At 28.2% G+C, this 25465-nt stretch overlaps 2 protein-coding genes across 2 annotated transcripts; one reads left to right on the top strand and one right to left on the bottom strand.

The window, feature by feature from the left end:
* Positions 1-1748: 1748 nt before the first annotated feature.
* On the bottom strand, positions 1749-22116 carry LOC123299215 (pantothenate kinase 3). Its single transcript, XM_044881517.1, has 8 exons — positions 21988-22116; positions 19535-19606; positions 16325-16508; positions 6619-6797; positions 2946-3364; positions 2542-2718; positions 2258-2393; positions 1749-1940 (listed from the first exon to the last, which is right to left on the bottom strand). Exons 2-8 carry the CDS (start codon positions 19580-19582, stop codon positions 1770-1772), a joined length of 1314 nt encoding a protein of 437 aa, XP_044737452.1. The 5' UTR covers positions 19583-19606; positions 21988-22116; the 3' UTR covers positions 1749-1769.
* Positions 18557-25014, top strand: LOC123299216 (charged multivesicular body protein 7). The gene is made up of 3 exons (XM_044881518.1): positions 18557-19500; positions 22017-22241; positions 24289-25014. Exons 1-3 carry the CDS (start codon positions 18661-18663, stop codon positions 24556-24558), a joined length of 1335 nt encoding a protein of 444 aa, XP_044737453.1. The 5' UTR covers positions 18557-18660; the 3' UTR covers positions 24559-25014.
* The last annotated feature ends 451 nt before the right edge of the window (positions 25015-25465 follow it).

Below are 25465 nucleotides of genomic sequence, written 5' to 3'. Positions count from 1 at the left end.
ATATTTAAGGAATGGGTGTACATTCCTTTCGTCAAAAATGAAATAAACAAGAATAATTTAACAATATTTTATTCCCGAACTATTATAATTGCTAGATAAATTTTTCGATGCTGTAATGTGCGTCTTATATAACTAAAACATGATTAAAATAAATAATGTCAGTCGTAAACAGTTTTTCATCTAGCACTTTAATACTGCTTTTGTGTTGTTTATATTATATATATTTTTTTTACATTTTATAAATTCCTTTATTTAAAATTTTGATTAAATATAGTGATTCAATTGATTTTTTCAATTCCTTTTAATAAATTTCAATTTTTCTCGATAAGAGAGGAACATAGTATACACATTTTTTTTAAAATAAATATTTTTTATTTAAAAGATTTTCCAAAAACTGTTGGAAATTCTTACTTTATTACGGAATCAATTGAATCACTGCAAAAATATTTTGTTTTTTTGAGAAATGTATCAGATACATTGTTTTCGTGAAGCTACAAAAATTGATGTTAAGACTATTAACTGCGATTTTTTGTTCTTTAACCCTTCAAAATTTTAAATGGAATGACCGCTTGAAAATTTTGTTACCTCTCATCACAAGAATAGTGATTGTGGAACAAAAGACGACCTGTCCGAAGGGTTAATCACGAACAAATTAGATTTAAACATTTTACGTTAAATTTAACAAATTGTTCTTTTTAGCTTAGTGTAGTACACCTAAATTTCCCTAAAATAATTTACACTTTAACAATACTATCTTTCTCAAAGTGTTCTTATCTACACTATCTGTGTACTGCACCTAAGTTAAAAAATCAAAAAAACATTAAGTAGTTTTACCTAGCCTTATAAATTAAAAATCTTAACAACATTTTAATGGCTACCCTTAAAACATAGTAAAAAATATACCTTATTTTCAAAAACATTTCTTTTAATGTATATATATATAAAATACGTATAGTACAATTATTTTTTTATATAAAAAGGGCAAATGGCATAAACAAGTGATGTCACTTTTTTGTATTTTTTTAATTGGAAACCAAAAATCCATTCTTAGTACCAATGAGTAACCATGCTAAATTTCAAGTCAATCGGGTGTATAGTTGTAGAGATCTCGTGATGAGTCAGTCAGTCAATTAATTAGTGAGTGGTATTTCGCTTATACATATTTAGATTCAAGAGTATATAAACTCGGAAACGAACTATAAGGAAAAATATTTTTATTCTGTAGACATTGCATGTTTTTTTTTTTTTTGTGTAGTTCCTGACTAGGTTCAGTTTTTTGTAATTTTCTTTTAATCCGATAAACTTTTTGTTTGTTTGATAATTTGACAACATATTTCATAAAGAAATTAATTAATTTTTCCTTTAATTTATATTTTAAAAGTATCTTCCAGGAGGAGGTTTGAGACTTTTTAATTAAAAATTTCCCAGTTCAATGTCTGTTCACTTGTTTTTCCCCTATGCCCTTCATATTTTGTTTATATCTTTTTTTACTATAATTTAAAAACTTTCTATTTTCTTTTTACCATTTCTTAATTGTTTTTTTGCACCATAATTATGTGGAAAAATAAAAATTATAAAGTTGATATTTTAACAAATAAAATTAATAATTAAAATAAATTAAAAAAAAGAAAGAACGAAGAATCTCTGTATCAGATATTCCATGTTTCTTTTAGAATATTTGTAAATATATATATATAATAAACTTTCATGTACATATTTTTAAATATTTATCACCAATTAAAAAATACACATAATGTTGTTGAATTTTTTTAAATAGGAGTCCTTTCATTAAATTTTAACAAACAACCTACAGCACCAAAGTAACCTTCATGTTCTAAAAATAATGCTTTCATTGTACCATCTGACCAATAATCCATTGCATGTGCCAACATTTTCATTGCAATTGGATTTACACGTAAGAAATTTCCAACAAATACCACCTAGAAAATAAAATTTATGTAAAAATTTGTTTGGGAAGAGTGACCTATTTTGAGCTTCCCCATGTTTGAGAAACTTTAAATGAAATTGAGGTTGTTCGAAAATTGAAGTTGAATTATTCATTCATTACTTTTATTATTATTGAAATAAATTACACTTTCCGCGTGGATATCTTATCCCCGGAAAAAGAAATAGAATTATTAATTTTAATAGAATGACGTTTCCCGTGGAAATTTGTATACACCGGAAATTATGATATTTATCATTGAATAGAATGTTAAATTGTTTTATTTGAATAAAGATTATTATTACTACTTACCCTTTCGATTTGTTCATTAATTGCACACATTCTTGCGATTGAACCGATATTATTTGTGATTGTAACTAATGTGGCTCGTGCTAAATCTTCTCGACTTACACTCATTCGTTTTTCTTTTGAATTCATGTGACCAAAACTATTAAAAAATTCAAAATAATATATTGCAGAAATGTAAAAGATTACAACTTTTGAGGAGAAAAGTAAGATAATAATAAAAGCTCTAAAAAAACTAAAAGTAGTTTAGGTTTCGAATTAAACGAAAAATTAATCTGTCAAATACATACCTACTAGCAACCAAATCACCATCTAAACCAAATCGTTCATAACTTCCTCCATAAATGTCTTTTACAAGTTTATCAACACGATTGTTGTTTCCACCAGTGGCAAGTTCTATAGCTTCTTCAAATGAATTACATCCAGTTAAAAGACAACATAAACCTAAGAATGTACCACCTCCTAAACTGAAATGTAAACATATGGAGCGTTAATAGATCTAAAGAAAGATATTACATTTCTTTTTCACATTCTCAGTTAATGTAAAAATTCTCAAAAGATAAATAGCTGAGATTTTAGAAAGATGTTTATAATTTCTGTGCCTGTATACTAGCCTACAGTTACCTTTCGCGACTTTTTACCTTACTGAGAATTCGAAATAGGCTAAATTTAATTTAAAAAAAAATATATTTACCTTGTACCAGATACACGTTTATAATCGTTAGGTCCCCTTACAGATAAAATACTAACACCAGATCCAATGTTAACAATTAAAAATGGATATGGATTTGAAAAATCGTATGAAATTTTTTGACATCTACTCTCGTCAGTTGGTTGACTCCAATAATAACATTCGGAAGAATTTGTTGCATCAATATATTGCATACCTTGTATTAATGCATCAAATTCATCACATTTAACTAATCGCATATTTAATTCTTTTCTAAAATTTGTTTCAAATTTATATGCGCCACCACCCGTTGCACATACTGTCGTTACTAATGTTGCTAATCCTTTTGATTTTGCTAATGCTAAAAAGTTACCCATTTCACATGTTGGAAATCGTATAAAATGTAGTGTACCACGTCGACCTCTAATTAAAGCGTTATCTATCTGTAAAAAATTAGAAAAATAGTTTAGTCACTTCGAAAATACACACTGCGATTTTGCAATGAAAATGAGGGAAAATAAAGAAACAAATATCGCCTTAAGAAATAATTTATGTTGATATGAATGCCGAAATGTGGCAGAGAGAGAGAGAGAGAAATGTGGAAATTCATTAATGGGTATCCATTAGTTTTGTTATGATTGTATTCGATAAAATAATCTTATATTTATAATTTTTCTAGCCTGTGTTTTCCTGCCCACGGAACATCTTTATTTCTTTATCAAAACTCTCATATTTTAAAGCTTATCGTGCTGGCTGGCTAATGCCGAAAAATAGACTCACGGTCTAAAAATGTACCGCTTGGGAAAAAACAGGCATGAGAAATAATGTTAAAATTTAATTTTGTTCATTTTGTAATTCGTATAAATTTCTGTAATAAAATTACCTACAAATAAAAAGAAAGTGAATTCTCATGGGTCGAGGTGGTAATTTATTATGAGTAAATATACAGTTTTTTGCCTCTCCTGAAAACTGAAATGTTACTTGCGCATTTTTTACATAAATTTGTTTACATTATTTTATGTGGAATGATAAGTAGGAATATTTTTAGTTTTGCCCTTTAGGTATTAAATATCATTTCCGATTTAGCAGGAAATTCAATAATTTATTTGAAACTGCTACCGAATCGTACAAATGCTCATTAAGATACCAGAGTGTATTAGATATTTAGAAGGAAAAACACGTGGATAAGAATTTTTCGATAAAAATTATAATTTTTAATACAAATACGATTTACAAACAAATAATAATTAGTGCGCTTGACGTCAGGCAACCTTTTTTTTTATAAAACTTATGTAAATTTAATGACATTGAATACATTATAGGCAAGGTCAAATGAATTTCTAAACAGATTAGATATATTTGTTACAAATTTTATGAGAGTTTGAACATAATTTTGAATTTTTGAAGCTAAATTAATTAATTGTTTAATATCTCACTGCATTTTTTAACGCTTAATATATAATAGATTGTTCTTTAATCTTTGAACCCTAAAAGTTATTGATAATTCTATGAAACGAAATTATTTTCCATACATCTCACGTTTTAGAATACTGCGATTATTTACATTTATAACAATATGATATTTTAAAAGAAGATTAAAGATAAAACGAAAAAAAATTGATTTTTTCCGTTACTAATCAAAATAGTGGAAATATTCATAAAAATTATAAACAAGATTCTTGTCGGAGGAGAGTTTTTTATAATTTGATTCTTTATTTACAAATATATTTTAGGATTCAGTAGATCTTTATCAAGTTTTCTTGTCAAAATCATAGAAGAGAAGCTATTTATTCACTGGAATCATACATTAGATTAGACTGCTCTGAATCTCTGGTTGTGGTAGGCAATAATATGTGCACAATTGCAGCCAATTTTACGAATACGTTCATAGCGAAACAAAATGAATATATAGGGTGGACCATTTTAATCGATAAGTGAAAAAATTTACTGAAGTAACTAAAATATAGAAAATTTTTTCGAAAAGAATATTAAGCTCAAGAGGGGACGGACATCTTTTATGTTAGGTTAGAGTGTTTGTCTTGGGTGGAACACACTTAGTTCAAAGGATCCATTGTGATACCGAAAAACAGTTGGTCCATCCCCGGCCACTACTTACGAAATAAGTCGTAGAGAAAAAGTTCTCGAAGTTTCAAGTATGTATTGATCATTTAACAAAACGGGTGCTGTAGCGCGGACTATAAGGACTATCTTCGCATGAACTTTTGACTTATGGTAAATAAGCAAAAAATGTGGACCAGCTATGTACCTGCTAGTTAATGTTTTTCGTCAAACCATGTTGTAAATAGAGAATTCTGTATTTTAGAATAAAGTAATATATCAAAATATGTAATACTTCGAAAACAGACTGGTCAAAATATTGAACATCCTTCTTAAAAATTGATTAAATGTAATCGGTAAAATAAATAATTTTAGAATAAACATCATTAGTTTTATATTTCCTCATATTTTTAATGTAAACAATTTGATTAATCAAGAGGTCATTTTAATAAAATCAATATTTACAAAACCACCTACGGAATCCTTAATTATTATTTTACGCGTGTACCGTATGTATATACATATAAAAAAAATTGGCGTGCGGCGTTACCTTGAACCTAAGTTGAAATATTTTAGACCATATAATATAATAAAACATAATAATAAAATACAATAACCAGAAGCGTTTATTACGTGTGTATATCGAAACTACACGTAAACAAAGTATTGTTATTTATACATTAACATTCTAACAGAACTGATTAGATGTTATAAATGTTTGAAATTACAATATTATGCTGTATGCATGCGCAAACACCAAGATGACCACACGTGCCGCATAAATTTTTGCATTTCCCATGCTATTTTATAGTTTTAACGTTAAAGAGCATTCACAAAGTTACACAAGGGTTACACTAATTGAATAAAGAAATTCTTTATTATGGTACGAGAGCTTGAAAAGTTTTCGATAGTTTATTTTAAGATGAATGAATTCTGGATATTTCTTCCTTATTAAAATTAGGAAAGGATAGAGTACGTCTTGAATTTGATAGCCGTTGCATTAATAAACGATGAATTCGCGCTAGTAAAGCAACCGAATTTCTGTTTAGCAAATTGAAATTACATTCTTTAACTGTAAAAAAAATCATGTTAAAATTACAGGCCACACTAAAATGATTAAAATACGTTTTCTTTTAATTATTCGATTAATGTCTGCCGTGGTGCTACCAACGATAATACTGTCTTGCGATTGAGTTGTTGAACAAATTTTTGAACAAGATTGCATATAAGCATTTGTAAGCCAAGAATCAGCCGATCCAGGTATTGGAAAGTTTTAAGTTTTACCATTGAATCATTTGGATGTTTGTAAATCAAAAAATAGGTAAGTCAAAAATTATATTACGAAAAACCTTAGGATTCGGTACTATTCTTATTCGTAAAAATGTCCAGAAAAACGTTCTCTCGAACCTGCAGAAAACTATTTACCTATATCATTCAGATTGCTAGTTGAACGGCGCAGTAAAAAGGCGCTAAGCTGTTAGCTAAACGAATTGACCTTTATCAAGGAAGAAGACGATTTATATATTTTTCAAAATTAATATGGGTGTCATCCGTAATTTTTTTGATTATTTTCTCTCATACATATCGATAAATCTTAATAAATACACAACCTTAAATCGAAAATAATAAAAAAATTTACCTGTAAATGTATATCACGATGTCCAGTTTTGCCATATGCTGCATTTTTTGTTAAATATCGTCGTATATTTTTCAATGTTTCAACTTCTGTGTCAATTTCATCTTTAGTGATGTATTTTGGTTCGAAATATACTAATTTTGCTAACGTGCCACCAATATCCATACCAAACCATGGCATAGCTGTAACATTTAAGAGCAAAAATAAAAATAATTAATTAAAATTTAAATAAAATGCGTTTGTTTTTATCTTAAATAATAATTTTAAGTGTTTGGAGTATTCGGTATAGGGCCGGATTAATATTGTCGGGGCCCCTAGTCATTGCAATTCTCGGGGCTCCATTTTAATTGTTTGAAAATCATCAGCTCTTTTCTAGTTGACATAAAAAGATGTGAGTAAAATGAGAAGCAGGTGTTTTAATTTAAACTTAATTCTTGTTAATTACTTATCTGGGTACAAAATTCAATTTTTTCTCTATCAAATAATTTTAATTTGTTTTTTGCACGCGCGGGGCTCCTATGCAGTTGCTTACTCTGTCTAATGATTAATCCGACCCTGATTTGAATTATGACACACGACGCAGTATCAAAAGGTATTTTCAATATTTATCAGTATATGATAAGCGTAGGTAAATATTATGAATATTTCTAATATCAAAATTAATATCTGCAATCAATCCACTTCATTCAAATCTTAAGTGAGCACCTGGTGTTGCTCGATTGTGTTTAACCATTTTATGTTCACAGATTCTCTTCAGAATGATTAGCCCAAGATTCGGATCCAAACATTATTTATCTCGTTCCCGACTCGGAATGATCTAAGCTTTTATTTAAATTCATTCTTTAATTTTTGTTCTATGCCTCACGGTTTACAAGACCTTGACCTATTTTACTCATTTACGAGCTCAGCCTCACTTTTTATGCCCTGAGCACGCTATAAAAATATCAGCTAGATATCTCTTTTCGTTTTTGAGGTTATTGTGGTCACGGGCGGATAGACAGAGGGCCATACAAGCGGAAATGGATTAATTGGATGATTTTATGACCACCTCATACCTATACCAAAATTTTGTTCGTAACTTAGTATACCTTGATATATTTCATATATACATGGTATAAAAATATTATAATTTTGCTTACATTCTAATAATAAATATTCTTCCATAATTTACATAAATTATTAACTTAAAACAATATTAACAATGCCACAAAAAAAATCACATTGATAATATAAAATAACCTCCCTCTTTAAAAAAAAATAATTTCTAAATTAAGTCTGGTATTTATTCAGCAATGAACCAAGTACAAGTTAAACTCGCGTTTAATGCCAGTCTTGTAAACATATCCAAAAACATACGAATTGTAAAAGCTACATCTACAAGATCGAAAATTTTAAGAGTACTAAAAAATTTAGCTTTCAAAGCTCTGGGTACATCAAACAATAATTTTGATTTTACAAAAAAGTGCCCGGAAGCTGTCTTCCTCAAATGGACCTCGTATTATCATTATTATTATGATTACTTGTTCAGAATATTTTTCTCGTTTTTAATATGAAAACTAGAACGTAATACTTGTGAGAAGTCGACATATTTTTGATTTTTGGAAATTATTATACTTTAAGAATTAGTAGTACAATCAAATATGTTACAGATAGGCAACTTGTATTACGTATCAGCCATGAAAAACACAATCTTATACATGTATAACATATACGTAATACAAGTTGCCTATTAATTAATTTTTTTTAAGTTACATTATTGTGCAATTAACTCATGGTTAACTAATGATATTTGACACCCAAGAAACACATTCTACCAGGTTTTTAGAAGTTTAGGAAGCGGTTTATTTAATTTTCCTTAATGATGAATAGTTTAGAATTTTGAAGATTTGATCTTTTTTTTCTTGGAATAGTATTCCTATTTTTAGAGTTTGGTGTATTTGATTCAATTTTTTACTCTGTTAGGATTTGATCTACAATATTTTAATGGAAACATTCTATTAAGTTCTAGTACTTATAATTTTTTTAATTCTCTACTGAAAGTTTAACCTAATTTCGATAAATTTGCATAGAATAGAAAATATGACGTCAATTTTTTAACGATTCTATTCAAAAGTCAAAACAATAACGACGCACATAAATTTTCAAACGTATTAACTTGAATCACAATTAAAAAATATTATAATTTTTCTTACATTCTAATAACAAATATTCTCCCATTATTTACATAAAATATTAACTTAAAACAATTTTTAAAAATATCACAAAATAAACACACATTGATTAAAAAAATAAAACCTCAACACTATTATTTAAATTAATTTTTTTTTTTTAATTCCAAGTTTAAATATTTGTTCAACAATGAACTAAGTAAGTACATACGTTAGAGTTGAACACGCGCACCATAGTAAGTAAAAGTATTATTTATTTATTATTGTATTTTGCAATGAAGTACACAGTTAAAGGCACTCAACTCAAATTGTGTAAAATAATAAAACAAGTACCTACATAATAAAATTCACAGTATCTTTTACTTTATAAGCTATTTGATAAAATTATAAAAACCTTGTTGATTTAAACAAAATTTATATTATACCTAATAATTTATTGTTTAATTATATAAAAAAATAAACCTTTGAGAAGTACAGTTCCTTTGCCAAGGTCATATTTCTCCCTTCATTATCTATTTCTAATTTTAAGATGGCAGAACTAAAAGGCACTTCCTTAAGGAAGTAAAAGCAATTTTTCGAAGTCATTAAATCAAATCAGCAATGATTTTTTTTCTTCAATCTACATGACGGGCCATTTATATCTATACACCTAAATATCTCGTTTTATAGCTAACCAATCAAAAAATAACTTTAACGAAAGTTGTTGAGTTTAATAACATATTTTTAAGTCGCATTTCCTCCGAAAGCTAAGGTTTTTGGAAAAAATGTTTTAAACATAATTTACTAGTTTTTTATGAGATTAATTTTTCTAATTTAAAGTGTTATTCTACATCTTACTGTTAAGGTTCTGAGTTAACTATTAAAGGATCCAGAAGACACAGATCAAATTTGACGCTAGAATATGTCCCACTTTAATCTGAATAATTTAGAAGTTTTTTTTAAGTTTTCTTACAATTCATATAATGTTATTTTTTGTGACGCGGAACCAAGGCCGAAGACCGCCACGGGGTCAATGGGAAATCTATGATATTTGAATAAATTTAAAAAAATATTAGTTATCTGTGACCCTAGAAACTTGCTTTTTATATATAACATCGATTCTCTAAGTCTATAATAAATTTTAACTAATTTGAACCAAAAGGGGCCCAAGTATAGCGAGAAATAATCAGACATCTTCAAAAACCCACAAATCGTGTGCTAGGGCTTCTGAAACGGATTTATAGCACCTTTAACATTTTCCGCTGAGTTCGATACAGTACGCAAGTCTTCATTTTTGGGGAAAATATGATTTAAAAAATAATATGTATAATAATAAATTGAAACAATCAAACAAAGTCAACATGTTATAATTTAGATGATAGAAAAGGTTTAATTTGTTTGATAATAATACATAAGCATTTTCAAAAGGGGATTAGAGGGAGAACATTAGAGCCAGATATGGGCTTACAGGTCGTTCAAAACCGATCCGCCGCCTTCGCATATAAAAAATTCCACCACTGAAAGTGAATCATATGAGCAACATATTTTCTCAGCATTTAAATATCGTACCATCGTGTTTGTCAACTTTCGAAATAATAATGTGCCGGGAAAAGGTGCATAGAATTTTTTGTTACGGAATTATAAATATGAAAGTATTCCTTAATAAACATTTAAAATAAAATAATACTATTTATCAAAATTAAAATTGAATGATCATCAAATTACTATCATTTTTGATGGAATGTGATTTAATGAATGGAATAATAAATTTTTAATCATAAAAGGAACCATGTGTTAAAACTTTCTTTTCAATTTTAGTTTTCACAAGTGAAATTTACAAAATTTAAAAACCTTCGACAAATTTTTCGGGTATGGAACCCTAACTCGCACTTGAAACATATATATAAGAACACTGCATTAAAATACCTTTTTCCTTAAAGCATTTTGAAGATCATCGTCAATTTTTTAGTTTTTTGGGTAAGGATCTCTAAACTCGTACTTGAAAGCTAAGAACACTTTCCGTTAAATTACCTTTCAAACGAACCCAAAAAAATTAAAATCGGTTTATCCGTTTAGGCGCTACGATTCCACAGACAGACGCACACATAGCCGGCAAACTTATAACACCCCTTTTTTTTGTTCGGGGGTTAAAAAGGACTTGCATTGTTTCGCGTGGAAAAGCAAGGGATGAACACCGTATTCGTTCTCAAATAGGCTACGTCTACGGTTAATTGTAAAATGTCATCAATATCGCTATTTTCAGATTTGATTAATGAGAATTAAACCTCGAAACCAGGAAATGATCTAACTTCGCACTTACGATTGAAATTGTTCTATACCTAATAGGAATTAGTAGAAAAGTTTATTTCGCCCAATAATGTTCTTTAAATTGAGTAGAAAGTTTTGAATTCTGAGAAGCATAAGTTATTGTAATAACATTCTGAAAGATTTTGACAAAAATAAGGGATGTAGAAATGTCCGTTTGGAGAAAAGTGAAGAATTCTCATTACACGACAGAAAAGTTAATTTTTGAAAATCTTTAGAAGTAAGCAAAATATGAATGTTTACAAAACTCTTAATTATTTCAAGATACTTAAAAAGTGACGTCATTGTTGAGTATCTCCATAGAGATTACATATAAAATATTTTGCGAGAAAGAGACGAGCAACAATTTTTGAATGCTTATAACTTCTTCGTTTTTAAATCAATGTTAATCGTTTTCAAATTTTGTCAAATATCAGTCATCAACCCAATTGTAAAAATTCATTACGAATTGCTTATCAGACATTTTCCTTGCAGTCGTCTGGTGTGTCCTTGTGAGTTCAACAGTATAAACAAATCGCGTGTTGTATTTAATCATTAGTTAGTATGAATTGGGTGCAAAGATCGAAAAAAATTATGTACATGACTAATTGTGCTAGTGGCACTTGCATTTAGCCGATTTTAATTGCATTACCAGGTCAAAATCCAACTGAATACAATTCTGCGTAAATAAAAACTAATTAATTTACTCTTTTAATCACAACAAATGCAGAGTAATATAACTATTTTAATCAGAACAGGTTTAAATCAGATGAGGTTCCATCTGATTTCAAATCGATTCCAAACGAATGAGAAATTAGAGTGTTAGACTGTCGTTTCTCTATAATACAAAACTAGTAACTCTTTGACTATCAATTTTTAAAGCTAATAAATTATGATTTTATGGATTTTATATTTAGTACAACATTTTGAAACACCCAAAACTTGCATAGTAGTATTTTTTTTTGAAAATTTTAATTTTTAATAATTTTCGATTGTAATTTCCGTAAAAATTCAATTTTAAATACAATTGAAGTGGGTATCGATTATTAAATTTTAATAAACAAAGAAAATGATACTAAGCATTAAAAATACATACAAGAAAATTTTCTTCCAAACATCCCATTCAGTGGGCGTAAGATTTTTGAATATGATAAAAATTTTAATTTATTTCCAATTATTATTGGGTCGATGTAACTGTCAACACTTTGACAGTTTTGAAATTATATAAAAATTTTGAATCTGCTTTGGAGGCAGCTTTAATGATGTTTTATTTACTGTTGTCCCAAATTAGATAAAAATAATATTTCAATTTGTAAATCAATTTAAAAATCTGGTCCCAAGTTTATAGATTTAATATGGTTAATATTGTAGCAAATTTTTATGGTTTAGGATTAGGGTAGTCATGGAAACAGCCCCGTAACGAAAAAAATTATTCGTTTGAGGGAGAACTTCGAAAATAATTAGTCTCACTAACGAAGTAAGTATGTTCTCCAAGCAAACTTTTTACGCAATGAATGTTTCGCAACTACTATCACTTCCATGACACTCATAAATGCTCCGAATTAGTGATGTGTCAAATCGGCAAAAATTTAAATTCACGATTACGGATATGAATTATTAAAAGATACGCGGATATTTTTTAATATTGCTGGTTTACAAATTAAACAAATTATGAAGATTTTAGTTATATAAATTCAACAAGACATTTCAAAAATAGCACGAAAAAGTATAATTTCTTCTATTCACACATACATGATAATGAAATACAAAATACCATCCATTGAGATAATATCATAGAGCTGCAAAGTCTTCGCCAAAAAGTTGATCGCAGTAAAGAGAGGCAGATAAGGTAGGCGCCGTACAGCTGTAGAAAAACAAATAAAATAGACGCGTATAGCTGTCTTCGTGTCTCTTATACGCCTACAATTTCTGTCTCTTTATACCTCTCTCGCCGCGGTTAATAATTCACTTATTGCGTTTCCTATGTCTATACACCTCTATGGTATTATCTCTATAGACTTTATCGATCTTGAAGGAAAACCCAAAGATTGTCACAGGTAATTGTTAAAACTACAGTAAAAACTATGTCTATACAACTCAATGGTTATTATCTCTATGATACCATCAGTGGATTGTTGGAATAACTTGGAAAACCATCAGTGATTATCAAAGTAATACCTATTGATAAATGCTAAGTAACCTGGTAGTGTATATTGCCAGTTGGCAGAGTTTAGCTGATTTGAATTTGAATATTTTGATTGGCTTTTAAAAATGGTAAGTACAAATATTGCCATCTGGTAGTCTAAATTGAGACTACTGAAAACGGACCCACTTTCTGTTTTAATTAGTACGAATTATTATCGCTAGTTGGCGGGGTTGCAACTCCCAGTTATCAATTGCACATATCAAAAAATAATTTGGTTACATTTAATAATCTTCACGTTCTGGCTGTTTTACCTGTGACAACAGCAACGAATGAACGCTCCTTTTCACTTTTGCATCGTCTAAAAACATACCTTAAAACAACAATGTCTGAAGTTCGGCTAAACGATTTAGCGTCGTTCAATATACATAGCGGGGTAGAGGTCGATGCGCACAGAGTTTTGGAAAAGCTTTTTTCTTTACCTCGCAGAAATAACTTATTGGAAAATAATGAGTGAATATCAAATTTTGACGTAATAAAATGTTCTTTTACTCAAAAAATTTAATTTTTTGTTTTAATTGACTTTATGACCTAACATGATGAACAAAAGTTTGAACCCCTACTACAACAACCTCTCATATTTACAACAATAATGAAATGACTGTTAAATACAACGCCCGACTCTAGACCAAACACTTTTTATAAAATTTATTAGACCGTTTAAATAAGTTATAATTTAAAAAATCAACAAAATAATAAATTCATCTCTTTTCTTTTTCTTCTTAAAAATTAATGCTAAAATAAAGTAGGTAAATTTTTTTTTAATATCACGGTCAATGTATAAATTATTAATTCATTTTAATATTATATAACAAAAAAAAAAATAAAATCAGTTAAAAATATAAATGGAAAAAATTAATTTTAAACAGTTGAGAGGCCCACCTTTTTAGTGAATGTTGGATAAATGATAATTGTAGATTGAATAACTTAAAAAAATTTGAATTCACCAAACAAATAAAAATAAAACTGAACTTAGTAGTAATTAGTAAAATAGCAACTGATCTTAGTAATGAAGTTATCTATTTGACCTTGCAATATCATAGTACGAATTAAATCGATTAAATTAATTATTGAAATACTATCAATCAATCAAGTTTATTGATGTATTGTTGCAATGAATAATTCTGATTCAGGAATGAATTCCATTTTTATTTTTATTTTAAAGAAAGCTATAAAAATGATTTTTATTTTTAAAAATCGAATAATTTGAAAATAAATTAAGTAAGTTTTTCTTTATTGTATCATGTAATAATCTAGTAGGGTATTACACCCATTTTTGAAAAGTGTCTGAATTAGATTCTAAAGTGCTAATAAACCACGCCAAATTTTTTATTCAATCGAGAAGTATCATAAAAATGCATTTAAATTTGGCATTCTCAAATTTCGCGCGCATTTTACGAAAACGCTGAACGTAGTATTGCTTTTTGATCATGACGTCAGTTGGCTGTGAACAAAAACGCTCATATTTTGCATGATAGTTGTTTATAATTTAAACTTTTTAGCTTACACAGCCATATGACGTAATAACAAGGTGTTATTTCATGATATAAAAAAACTCGCTCCAAAATAAAAAACTTTTCGCACAGAATTTTAAACGATGTTTCAAAAACTATCCAACCCATCATTAAATATACTCAATTTTTGTATTTCGAAAAGCAATACTTTTATTTCTCTGTAAAATTTCTTCAAAAATTAAGAACTGATGAAATAGGTCTCAGAAATGAGTTAACTTTCCGGTTAATTCCGGAATTGCAATAAATAACTTATAAGAGCCATTTTATAGTGGAAATATGATTATAAACAAAAAACTTGTGAGCAATAGAGCTCCGTTACTAAGGTTTTATTTCTCCCTCATTGCTTAATTAATATTTTCTATTGAAATGGGATTTTTATGGTACCCCCGGTATAATCAGATTGAAAAGTATTTTAATCAACGAAATGGCACATTTGAATCAACTGAATCAATTCTACCAAATATATTTGTTCATTCCAATAGTCCAACACTATTTTAATTATACATTTTAAAATCGGCGTTATTGAATATAGTTTTTATTAACGGAATTTGCTTAGATTAAATTAATTACAGGTAATTAGTTGTTTTGAGAAGTGCATAATTTATTTAATTGATAAATACAAATAGAACAATCCTGATAAAAGAACCTTGTAAATTAAAGGTTGAAAAAGTTAAGAAATAAATAATTTGAAAAGCAAACAAACGGTTAAATGCGTTTTGATCTTGCATGACCGATACTCTGATGACATTGAAATGCTTGCTATATAAAAAAATTGAATATCAATTCTGGTTTTCCCGGAAATGAGTTTAACTTGTTTATTTTGGTTGGGAATTTACTCACTTTTTTGGGCCAGTGGGAGATTTTTTAAAATTTCCCGATTTAAAATGGCGGCATTAAATATTTTATTAAAATTTTTTTGGAGCAAATTAAGTCTTGCGATCTTCAAAACTAAGAGCCAATGAATTGTAACAAAAAATCAAAAGGATTTACGTAATTTCACTTTTCCTTTTGCAAAGATTGAAGTTTTACTGGTATAATATTTCAGAGTTATTGAGAAAATTTTTCACGGTTTAATTCTTCAAAGGCTATTGAAAAATTTCCCTTCAGCATCGAACTGTTTCGCCGCTGCTAGCATAAGAGTCTATTTATATAATATTATAATAATTATTATTCATCAAATTTTATTTATATGTCATCTGTCATTGAAAACACAGTGTATCTACGGAGATAGCCGAAGTATAACGAAGTAATATACTGAATTTTTTTTTTACCAACTTTACTGAAGTGATGAGAAAAACTCTCACAGCTGCAAATAAAATATTTTTTTTGCTTTCTATTTTGAGATTTAAAACAAAATTTATTTACTATCCTGCAATTTTGTAAACAAATTTTCAAGTGATCATTTTATTTGAAATTTTGGAAAAAAACAACTATTAAAATAAGCGTAAGGGAATCTCTCTACACAATCGTTCTGAAGGGTTAATTTAATTCAATAATAGACTATATTTTATCAAAATATAAACTTAATCAAAAAATCTTACCAGGAGATATATCATTCGGGAATACTGAACCATTCTCCTGCCCATTCGTTGAATCGGCACTATCCGTATACTCCATACTATTTTCCATAGATGCAATACGTCCGCGTAAGCAGTCTTTACAACTGTGTGGCCCCATTTTCCAAATATCTTGTGTGATTTCGGCTCCGCTCAATTTTTGATAAGGCTATTTTTTAACAACATATAATAAAACGATAAATGAATTTTTTTTTTTAATAACTTAATTAACATGTAAATATGGACTTTGCATGCATTTCGCATAAATTACAAGCGGTGTGAATGTTCTTATAACAAATGTAAATGTGTTTAATAGTAAAATAGTACGCAATAATCTAGAAGTTTTTTTAGTAATTAATTTATTAGCAAAAATTAATTCATGGAATTCTTTCTGATTGGGTAGAAAATAATATGATGATCATTTTTTTAATCAAAGAAATATTACATTTTAAAAGAAGTGGGAGGTAAATATCTATCACACGACTATGGACATTGCACGTCAATGTACAACAAAATGCAATATGAATTACTTTAAATTTGTTAATGGCCTTGACCGTTTCAACAATTACTTATACGTAGCGTTTTTTTAATTCTGACAATGATAACTTTCTTAAAATAAGTAACACATTTCATAAATATAACCTAAATTAGTTTACTTAAGTGAACTTCTTAAAATGTTTGTTGTTTTGATCTTAAAATTACTGTACCTTGATCCATGTTGCTTATCAAATTTAAGAAAATAAAAATTTATATAATTTTTTATTATTAAATTTATTTTCATTAATTTTATTTGGACAATTTTACACAATTTTTTTATCACGCGTCAAATGCTCTTGTATAAGAGATGTCTACACTAGCGCCATATAAATGCCAAGAGAAAGTCTTTCAAATAGTTAAACCTAAAACCCGGTTCATATGTAAAAATATTTTGTGAATAATGATTGGAGGATGAACATTACAGCTTTCGGCATACACAGGGTTTCCTATAACTCGGCGGAGATGATAACTGGGAGTTGCAACTCACAAATTGGCGATAATAATTCGTACTAATTAAAACAGGAAGTGGACCCGTTTTCTGTAGTTCTAATTTTGAATGCCTGATTACTTACCATTTACGAATAGTTCAAAACCGTATTCTTTTGACAATTTTAAGTCGAAAGTATCTTATATACTTTTATCCAAAGCACATAGTTAAGGAGCTATGTGCACTATTAAATTTAGCAAATGAAGTAAAGATATTGTTGAATCAAGTATGGATGCAGCTGCAGGCATAGTATTTTGAATTATCTCATCTCTGGTTTGTACTTTATTTGAATACACTAGACTTTTCATATGTCCCCAAAAATAACAGCCAATAAAAGGTAGGCCTGGGGACCTCGAAAGCCAGATTTGACCAAACTTTAATGAAATTTGTGTTAGCAATACAAAAATTTCTAATTAATAAAACATTATACTTCTTTACTCAGCAATGTCTTTACTTTATTGGTTAAATTTAAGAGTAAACATAACTTCTTTACTATTGGGTTTTGGACAAAATTAAATAAGAAAATTTCAACTTAAAATTGTTAAAAGAATACACTCTTTAACTATGGCCATCGATTCACGGGATATTCTGTATAAAAGACTGTGATTGAGATTCATATACACTTGAAAAATATGTCCGATTCAAAGTTGGGAACAAATTATGATTTATCCTGCTAAGATAGAATCTTTACAGTGATTAAAAATCGAAACACTATTAACAGTTATTCTGTCATATAAAATTTCCATTACAAACAAAATTAATAAATCAAAAACTGAAACTATGACCTGCATGCCGCATGGGGAGATTACGATATCTGTGGCGCCACGATTTGACTATTTAGTATTGTTAATTATAGAAAGTAAGTCGAAATTTAATAGCATTTTTGACTTTCGGCTTGGTTTTCGGGTAATCGAATCCTAAAGTCTACGTTTAGCAACGGAAACTACCTTAAATTCGAGATAGCAACGTATCATATAGAAGAAGTAACATTGTGGTGGTAACAACACAACATTATGACACAATGTAAAACGACCTTTATAATATTGATAAACCAGTTACGATAAAAACACTAAAAACCTTGAGAATTTTATAAATACTTAAAAAGTAATCAGAGGACAGCACTACTTAATTATAATTTCTATTTTAAAAATAAATTATGTTAATAATTCAAAAATTAAAATAAATTTGAATTAAAAGAATTTCAGTATGAAGTGAGTGTTATATAACATAACCTTAATTGTCATTTTGACATTTGATAAAGTTTAGTATAACTATTTATAAAAATATAAATAATAAAATGAACAAGCAAAATAATAATGAGGCTCCCATGCCTTCGGATACATTACCAGAATGTTGGTGGGATAATGATCGTATGAATGCATTATTTGCACCATTTCGAAATAAAAATGTCAATTCAGAAGATTGGAATTCGAAGCTACAATTCTGGACAAAATTCATTACTGATTGGGGTATTTCAAATAATATTTGTTCGTTTAGTATTGTGGATTTAAAAAAAGCATTTAAACGTGATGGTCGTGCCCCAGGATGTATACAAACGGTTGTTGAAGAAATGTTTAAGAGTGGTGAGCTACAAACGATGGACCGATTTATGCAGACACCTCAAGAAACTTGGAGTGGATGGGCGATTGATTTATTAGTGAAAAAACCTATTTATTGGTCGTATACAAAAATGAAAGAGACTGTTGTAGCTTTAACAGATGATAATACGAAGTTTGTAAATATTAAAACAGTGAAATGCGTCTCAGAAAAAATTCTAAATTCGATTAATGAAGATTATGTTAATAAGTTAATTAATTTTCATCAACTTACAACTTTAGTCCAGTCTTTAAATATAACCGAGGAAAATTTAAGAATAAGTTTACATTATTTACGTTGTACGGGGAAAATTTCGATTAAAGAAAATCAAACTACAGACAATACAGATGAAGATAAATTATTAATTAAATTCGCAGCGAAAAATGAAAAAGCAATTCCTGTAAATGATTTCGATATAAGTATTTATGCGTTAGAACGAAATGAAGAGAAATTAATAAAAATGATTGAAGAATTAGAAGGTAAAAAGGATGCTGTGATTGCAGATGCTAAAGCATATTTAGCGAAAGGAATGAAACCATTGGTATGCAAAAATTATTTATTATTTTTATGCTTACCGTCCATTTTGTTTTGTTTTTGACCTTTGTTTTTGTTTTTAAACTCATTTGGACTTAGTTTTTTTTAAATATCTAAAACAATAGAATTAATTAAAATTTTTTTAAAATTAGAAATATCAGATATCTATAATTTTCCAAAATAAACATTTGAGATATTTTTAATGTTTTGTTATATTTCCGTCTTTTTCTAAAAGCAAACTTTTTGACATAATCTTAATAATATGATTGCAAAAAATCATCAAAATAATGTAATTGAATTTATATCTAATCAAAAAATTTCAACCTCTAGTCACACGCTAATCATATTTTGCTCACGCAAATAATGTATTTGTAGTTCAAAAAAGTCGTCGTTTTTCAGCTTGCTTCATAACACTTTCAATAAATTTTTCATGTCTTGTATCATTTTCATGTTAATAAGCCCAACTAACCGGCTGACTGGCCGCGAAATTTTTATTTCGACGTTAAGAATAATAGACTTTCAATTTATAAATACACGTACCTCGAAAGATGTATTTCAAAGTACATTTTATGAATCTAAGTAAAGCTATTTTTATTTTAAAATATCTTTAATCTCCAATTGCTTATTTTTAATAAATGCATATTCAAGTTTTTTTAAATTATTGGGTAACTTCTAAAATTCTTTTATCGATATTATATCACGTTTTTTTTTTCCAAATAATGAGAGTAGAAGCATTCTACTGAATTATTATTATTTTCTTAAATTAACTTAGTAGTTGGCAGAGACGAATTTAGGCTTAGATCCGCGAAGCTTAGGCCTAGGGAGGCAAAATTTAAGAGGCTAACTATTACAAAGCTTCTACTAAATACTTTAAAAATATATATTTAATTTCAATTATTTTTTTCCGCATAGAGCGAAAAGGGCTTCATATCGGACAGGATCTAGACATCGAACTTAAATCCGCCACTGGTAGTTGGGCCAAAACACTGTTGTATTTTTTAACGTTATTTCCATAAACTTCTTAAATTTATGGTTTGCTAATATAATAATATTCAATTTTGGTGCAAATTTTCATCAATATTTCCAATAGAAAGTAATAAGAGCAAAATATTCCCCAACTTAATATCATAAATTACAGAAAATTATAATAAAAAAATTATTGTTCTAATTGCTCTGATAATAATTAATAATATTTTGCTTAAAAAATATTAAATTAACAGACGAGAAAGAAAACAATTTGACTTGCAATTATGTATGCAATTATTTGAGTTAATATTTGCCAAATATTTTATTCAGTCGTCTTACGTAAATACATATTTGGTTTTTTGTGTAATAAAAAATTTATTGGTAGCTATTTTGCTTTTATACATTCAATTGTATGAAAAACAAGCTAGTTTAACAATGTTTTTAGCTCCGGTAATTACATTTTAAGAAAATGAGTGAAAGCCGGGACCATCTAAAATTTTGGAAAGAGTCTCTAGAATAACGATTTTGAAACAAATTATTACAATTATGGTATTAAAAGTCACAGTGTAAATAATACCGTCAAATGACACATTTTCGAGTTATACGACTTTCATAAACATTTCAAAAAATTATTTAATAAACTATCGCATCAAGTTGCGGTAGTTTACGACATCGAAAAGATTTTTTCTAAACAAAATTAACTATGCAATGTGTATTATCTAAATTGATTTTTTAAACAAGTGAAATTTACGAAGTTTAAAAAACTTCCGACAAATGAGATTTTTTTCCTTTAGCTCTCTCCAAACTGAACCAATTTTCTTGAAAGATAGCTAAGAACACTCTCGATTAAATCATCAAAATCGAATCATTTGTTTAGGAGATACGATGTTACATTCGATTCGATTTATTCATTCGATTTTTTAATATCAACGAATGTTACAGGCAATGCATATTACATAGTTGTATTATTTTTGTGTAGAAAATCGATTTGATGTCGTGAAATATGAAAGTCGATTAACTCGAAAAGAACTCGATTTCAGAATTATCAGATCAATTGAGAGTATTTTTTTAAAATTTGTTTTGTGGTCATTTAAAAATTCAAAAAAATTGGTTGTTTACCATTTAAAATAAACAAATTCGACGTATTTTCGAATTCAAATCACAATCCAAAACATAAAAAATATCTTTTATAAGCTATAGCTCCAACCAAATATGTATATGTAGGGTATAACAAATCAAAATTGAGTCTTTTACTATTTATCGTTTCAATCAAATTTGATTTATAATCTGTATACCGTACTATGTTTGAAAGGTCGCGGATTTATTAAACCTGTATACATTGTACATATTTCGTTACCTTTTTATAACAATAATTTTACAATCGATTGTATAAATATTTAAAAAAATAAATGAAATATTCAAAGAAAATATTTTATTTAAAATTAAAAATTATGATTGGAATTGCAAGTCATAAATATTTTACTTAATAATAAAAAATTTAAAAACAATACGAAAAGTTTCTACTTACATCCAAACAATTAAATTTTTTTTTTCTAGGCCAAAAATTGTTTACGCAAAAAACTAACACTTGAAAAATGTATAGAGAAACGTTCAAATATCCTAGACAACGTACAAATGTTATTATCACAAGTTAAGGAAACTGAATATCAAACCAAGGTGGTAGACTCTTATAAAAAAGGAATTAATGCGTTCAAGAGCACATACAAAGAGGCCGGACTCACTGAGGACAATGTCAATGAAGTTATCAATGACGTGCAAGAGGTAATTGTAATCATTTCATTTACATTAATGCATGTTTTATTTAAAAAACAAAAATCATATACATATTTAACACGTTTTTATGAACTGATCATATGGTGTGTGGAGCGATTGATTATTATATTTTGGAGGGGAATGGTGGGGATTAAAAAAAAAAACGAAAAAAATTATTTTGAAGTGTTTGAAGTTTTTTTTTTATTATACCGTGAGTTTGATACCCTTTTGATCGTATATAGATTTGGTCTAGCATTCCGTAGCAAATACGGGAAAGGATATTATTCTTTCTAGATTTCATCGAATTTGAAATAAACATTTATATGAATTAATATGAAAAAGGCCTCTTTTGTTTTACAGAGGTTTTAGGATTCTAATTTAGTCATTTCTACGGGGCACAAGGAAATTCTAAGGAATTATGAAGCCCACGGCTTGCTAGAAATGACACAAAGCTGTTGTACATAAGCATCAATAGGCATCCGGGAGTTCCATTTGCGAATTGCAAGCTGCTCACTGATTAAGGATATCTTAAAAAAGGCTAATCTTAGATAGAGGGCGAAACCCACTTGTGGTGATACAAGACAAATATGGTCAGAGGACAAAATAGTTTCTGCCTTTGAGACACTCTATATATTTATATTTCTACTTTCATAAATAAATACAGGGATTGTGGGGATCAGATATGATCACGCTCTTATTGGCACGCATCACGAATCATGCAAGGCTCGATACACACTTACCCGATTTTTTTTTTTAAATAATCATCTATTTAGTTTTAATGCTAGACAAAAAAGACTTTGAACTCAAAACAATTTTATTATGTCTTCCTTGGAATCAATGATTCCCGAGTCGTTATTATATCATTGCATATGCAACTATTACATAAATACTATTTGCATTATGTTTATATGGCAATACAAGCGCGTATCCAAAAAATTTATGAAGTAGATAATATGAACTTTTCTTGAGTAATTAATAATTTAAAATCTTCTCATCTTTCCACCGGATGATATTCTCTATCCGGTATCATCTCCCTTTTGTACGATTTTAATCGATATATCAGAAAGTACTCGGTTAATCATCAAAGGAACTCGTATTTTGTATTTTTTGAATCTAAATTACTTTAGACATTTTTCCAAATCGAAAATAAAAAAATTTTCCGATGCTTAATAATTTTGTTGATGAAACCTGGGACATAATGTAATTTTGATACAAAATTTCAAAACCTAATTTTGTTTTGAATTGGCGATATAAAGTTTTTGAAGTATCGACTGATAAAATTCCTTGACCAATCGACAAATAGGTCCGATTTTTGTATTTTTTTGGTCAAAATTACTCTAGCAAATGATTTTTTTAAACAAAAAATTTGTTAAATTTTCTCAAGGGATATTCCTTATACAGAGAATTTGTGAGATATTCCATTATATTACGGCGAGGGCCTGCATGTTATTTGTTTTAACTTAAAATTATTCACTTTCTTACTTTTGGGAAGGGATAATTACCACAAATGCCTCTCTCTGGATACGTGCCTGTAATATTTGCCTCTAACATACATTCGATGTTTTATTATTGTAGTTTATTGAACCTTTGTTATTCAAATTTACTGCGAATGTTTATTACAAAATTAATATACTTAATAAAAACAAGGAAAAATTTGAAAAATTTAGATATCGAATAAAAACAATTTTCATTGTAACATTTTAGACACTTGTCCTAGTTCTTTTTCACCTTCTGTGTTCAGACAAGGTGCGGAAAGCCATTCGTTTACATGGAATTCGGTCTTCTTCTCTAGTCTTTATGGGAAAAAATGGTCATGTAGCATAATGAAACGAGACACAGTTAAACTTTTCAAAGATTTGGCTTATACACGGAAACTGATATGAGGGAAACATCTTTGTAGTTATTGATTTCCGCAAAGTAAAGTACTCAATTTCCTAAAATTTACGCCTGCCCTAAGGACAATAGATTTGTCAAAAAATCCATCTAGATAACTTATGCTGATATTTAAAAAACGGATATTACTATTATTTATTCGCTAAATATTAATTTTTTTCAGGTGCTTGAAATGCATGATGAAATACAATCTAGTCTCGGGCAAAACTTATCACAAACAATTGATCTGGAATTAGAAGAAGAACTTGCTGAATTATTAGCAGCTGAAGCTGAAGCTTCTAAACCAGCAACACCTGAAAAAGTTCTACCTGTTGAAGAAAACGAAGATTTCGATAAGAAACACGAAGAACTTGAGAGAAGATTACGTGCCTTACATATGAATTTACCATCACCACCAAAGAATACTCCTTCGCCCCAACAATTTGGCTCGTAACTACATATATACATTTAATTGTTGGTGCTTCTTTTTTGTGAATTTAATTAAACTTTTGTCAATTATGTTATAAGAATTATATTTTTCAGACCTGAATTCTTTGTCAGAGCAAAGCGGTCAATTTTAATAGGAGATTAAAAAATAACCTTTTGTTGACAATATGATTCTAATCTCTTCCAAAAAAACAACTGTAGGCTTAGTTTTAGGATGAGATGAATTTTCATGAAAATGAGAAATTTTTACTTGCTTGTTAATGTTGTTGGATAATATTGATAATAATCGTTATATTTTTCATAATAGTGTAAAATTTTAAAGAAATAATTTTAATTTATTGTTAAAGAATCTTAGGTTACAATCGTTTCACTTAACCCTGTCGAGTTTTCACTTTTATATGTAAGGACTGCTATGCTCCGAGAAACAAACATTTTAGGCCTGGTCGTGATTTTTTTAAAAATATTTGTAGGTACTAATTAATAATATTAAAAATGTACTATTTTTTAAGTGTATTTATAAAAATTTGGTTAAGATTGAAATACAATTTGCATTAAAAATATATTTTAAAGAATTTTTTATCTGCATATTTTGTTTTAATGCATTTGACGTCATAAGAACCTATTTTAGTGGGAGAAAAGTTCTATTCACAATTAAAATCCTGTGCTTTTCGGTATAAATGAGTGTGTTAGTATTCGTGAAATTCCATTTTACGATGATTCTAGACTTATTAAGGAAATTTGTTTAGAATATATAGGCCTTGATTAAAGAAAAATTGTTAATTTATTTTTTTATGAATATAATTTAAAATATCTCGGAAAGTACCCGTCAGATTTAAATTTGGTAAGAAGCTTCTTTATTCGTCTTGATGAGCTTAATAATGTATATTTATACAGTGCATTTATATGAAGAAGTA

Source organism: Chrysoperla carnea, chromosome 4 (genome assembly GCF_905475395.1).
Source record: "Chrysoperla carnea chromosome 4, inChrCarn1.1, whole genome shotgun sequence".
Lineage (NCBI taxonomy): Eukaryota > Metazoa > Arthropoda > Insecta > Neuroptera > Chrysopidae > Chrysoperla > Chrysoperla carnea.
The sequence above is the reverse complement of the archived record's forward strand: the minus strand, read 5'-3'. Positions and strand labels throughout refer to the sequence as shown.

Excerpts from the sequence above, each read along its gene's own strand:
- LOC123299216 (XM_044881518.1), top strand. The coding sequence starts at position 18,661 with ATGAACAAGCAAAATAATAATGAGGCTCCCATGCCTTCGGATACATTA. Across the intron at positions 19,501-22,016 it reads CGAAAGGAATGAAACCATTG|GCCAAAAATTGTTTACGCAA; the intron begins GTATGCAAAAAT and ends TTTTTTTTCTAG. Across the intron at positions 22,242-24,288 it reads TTATCAATGACGTGCAAGAG|GTGCTTGAAATGCATGATGA; the intron begins GTAATTGTAATC and ends AATTTTTTTCAG.
- LOC123299215 (XM_044881517.1), bottom strand. The coding sequence starts at position 19,582 with ATGAGTTTAAAAACAAAAACAAAGGTCAAAAACAAAACAAAATGGACG. Across the intron at positions 3,365-6,618 it reads ATCGTGATATACATTTACAG|ATAGATAACGCTTTAATTAG; the intron begins GTAAATTTTTTT and ends AATTTTTTACAG. Across the intron at positions 1,941-2,257 it reads TTAATGAACAAATCGAAAGG|GTGGTATTTGTTGGAAATTT; the intron begins GTAAGTAGTAAT and ends TTTATTTTCTAG.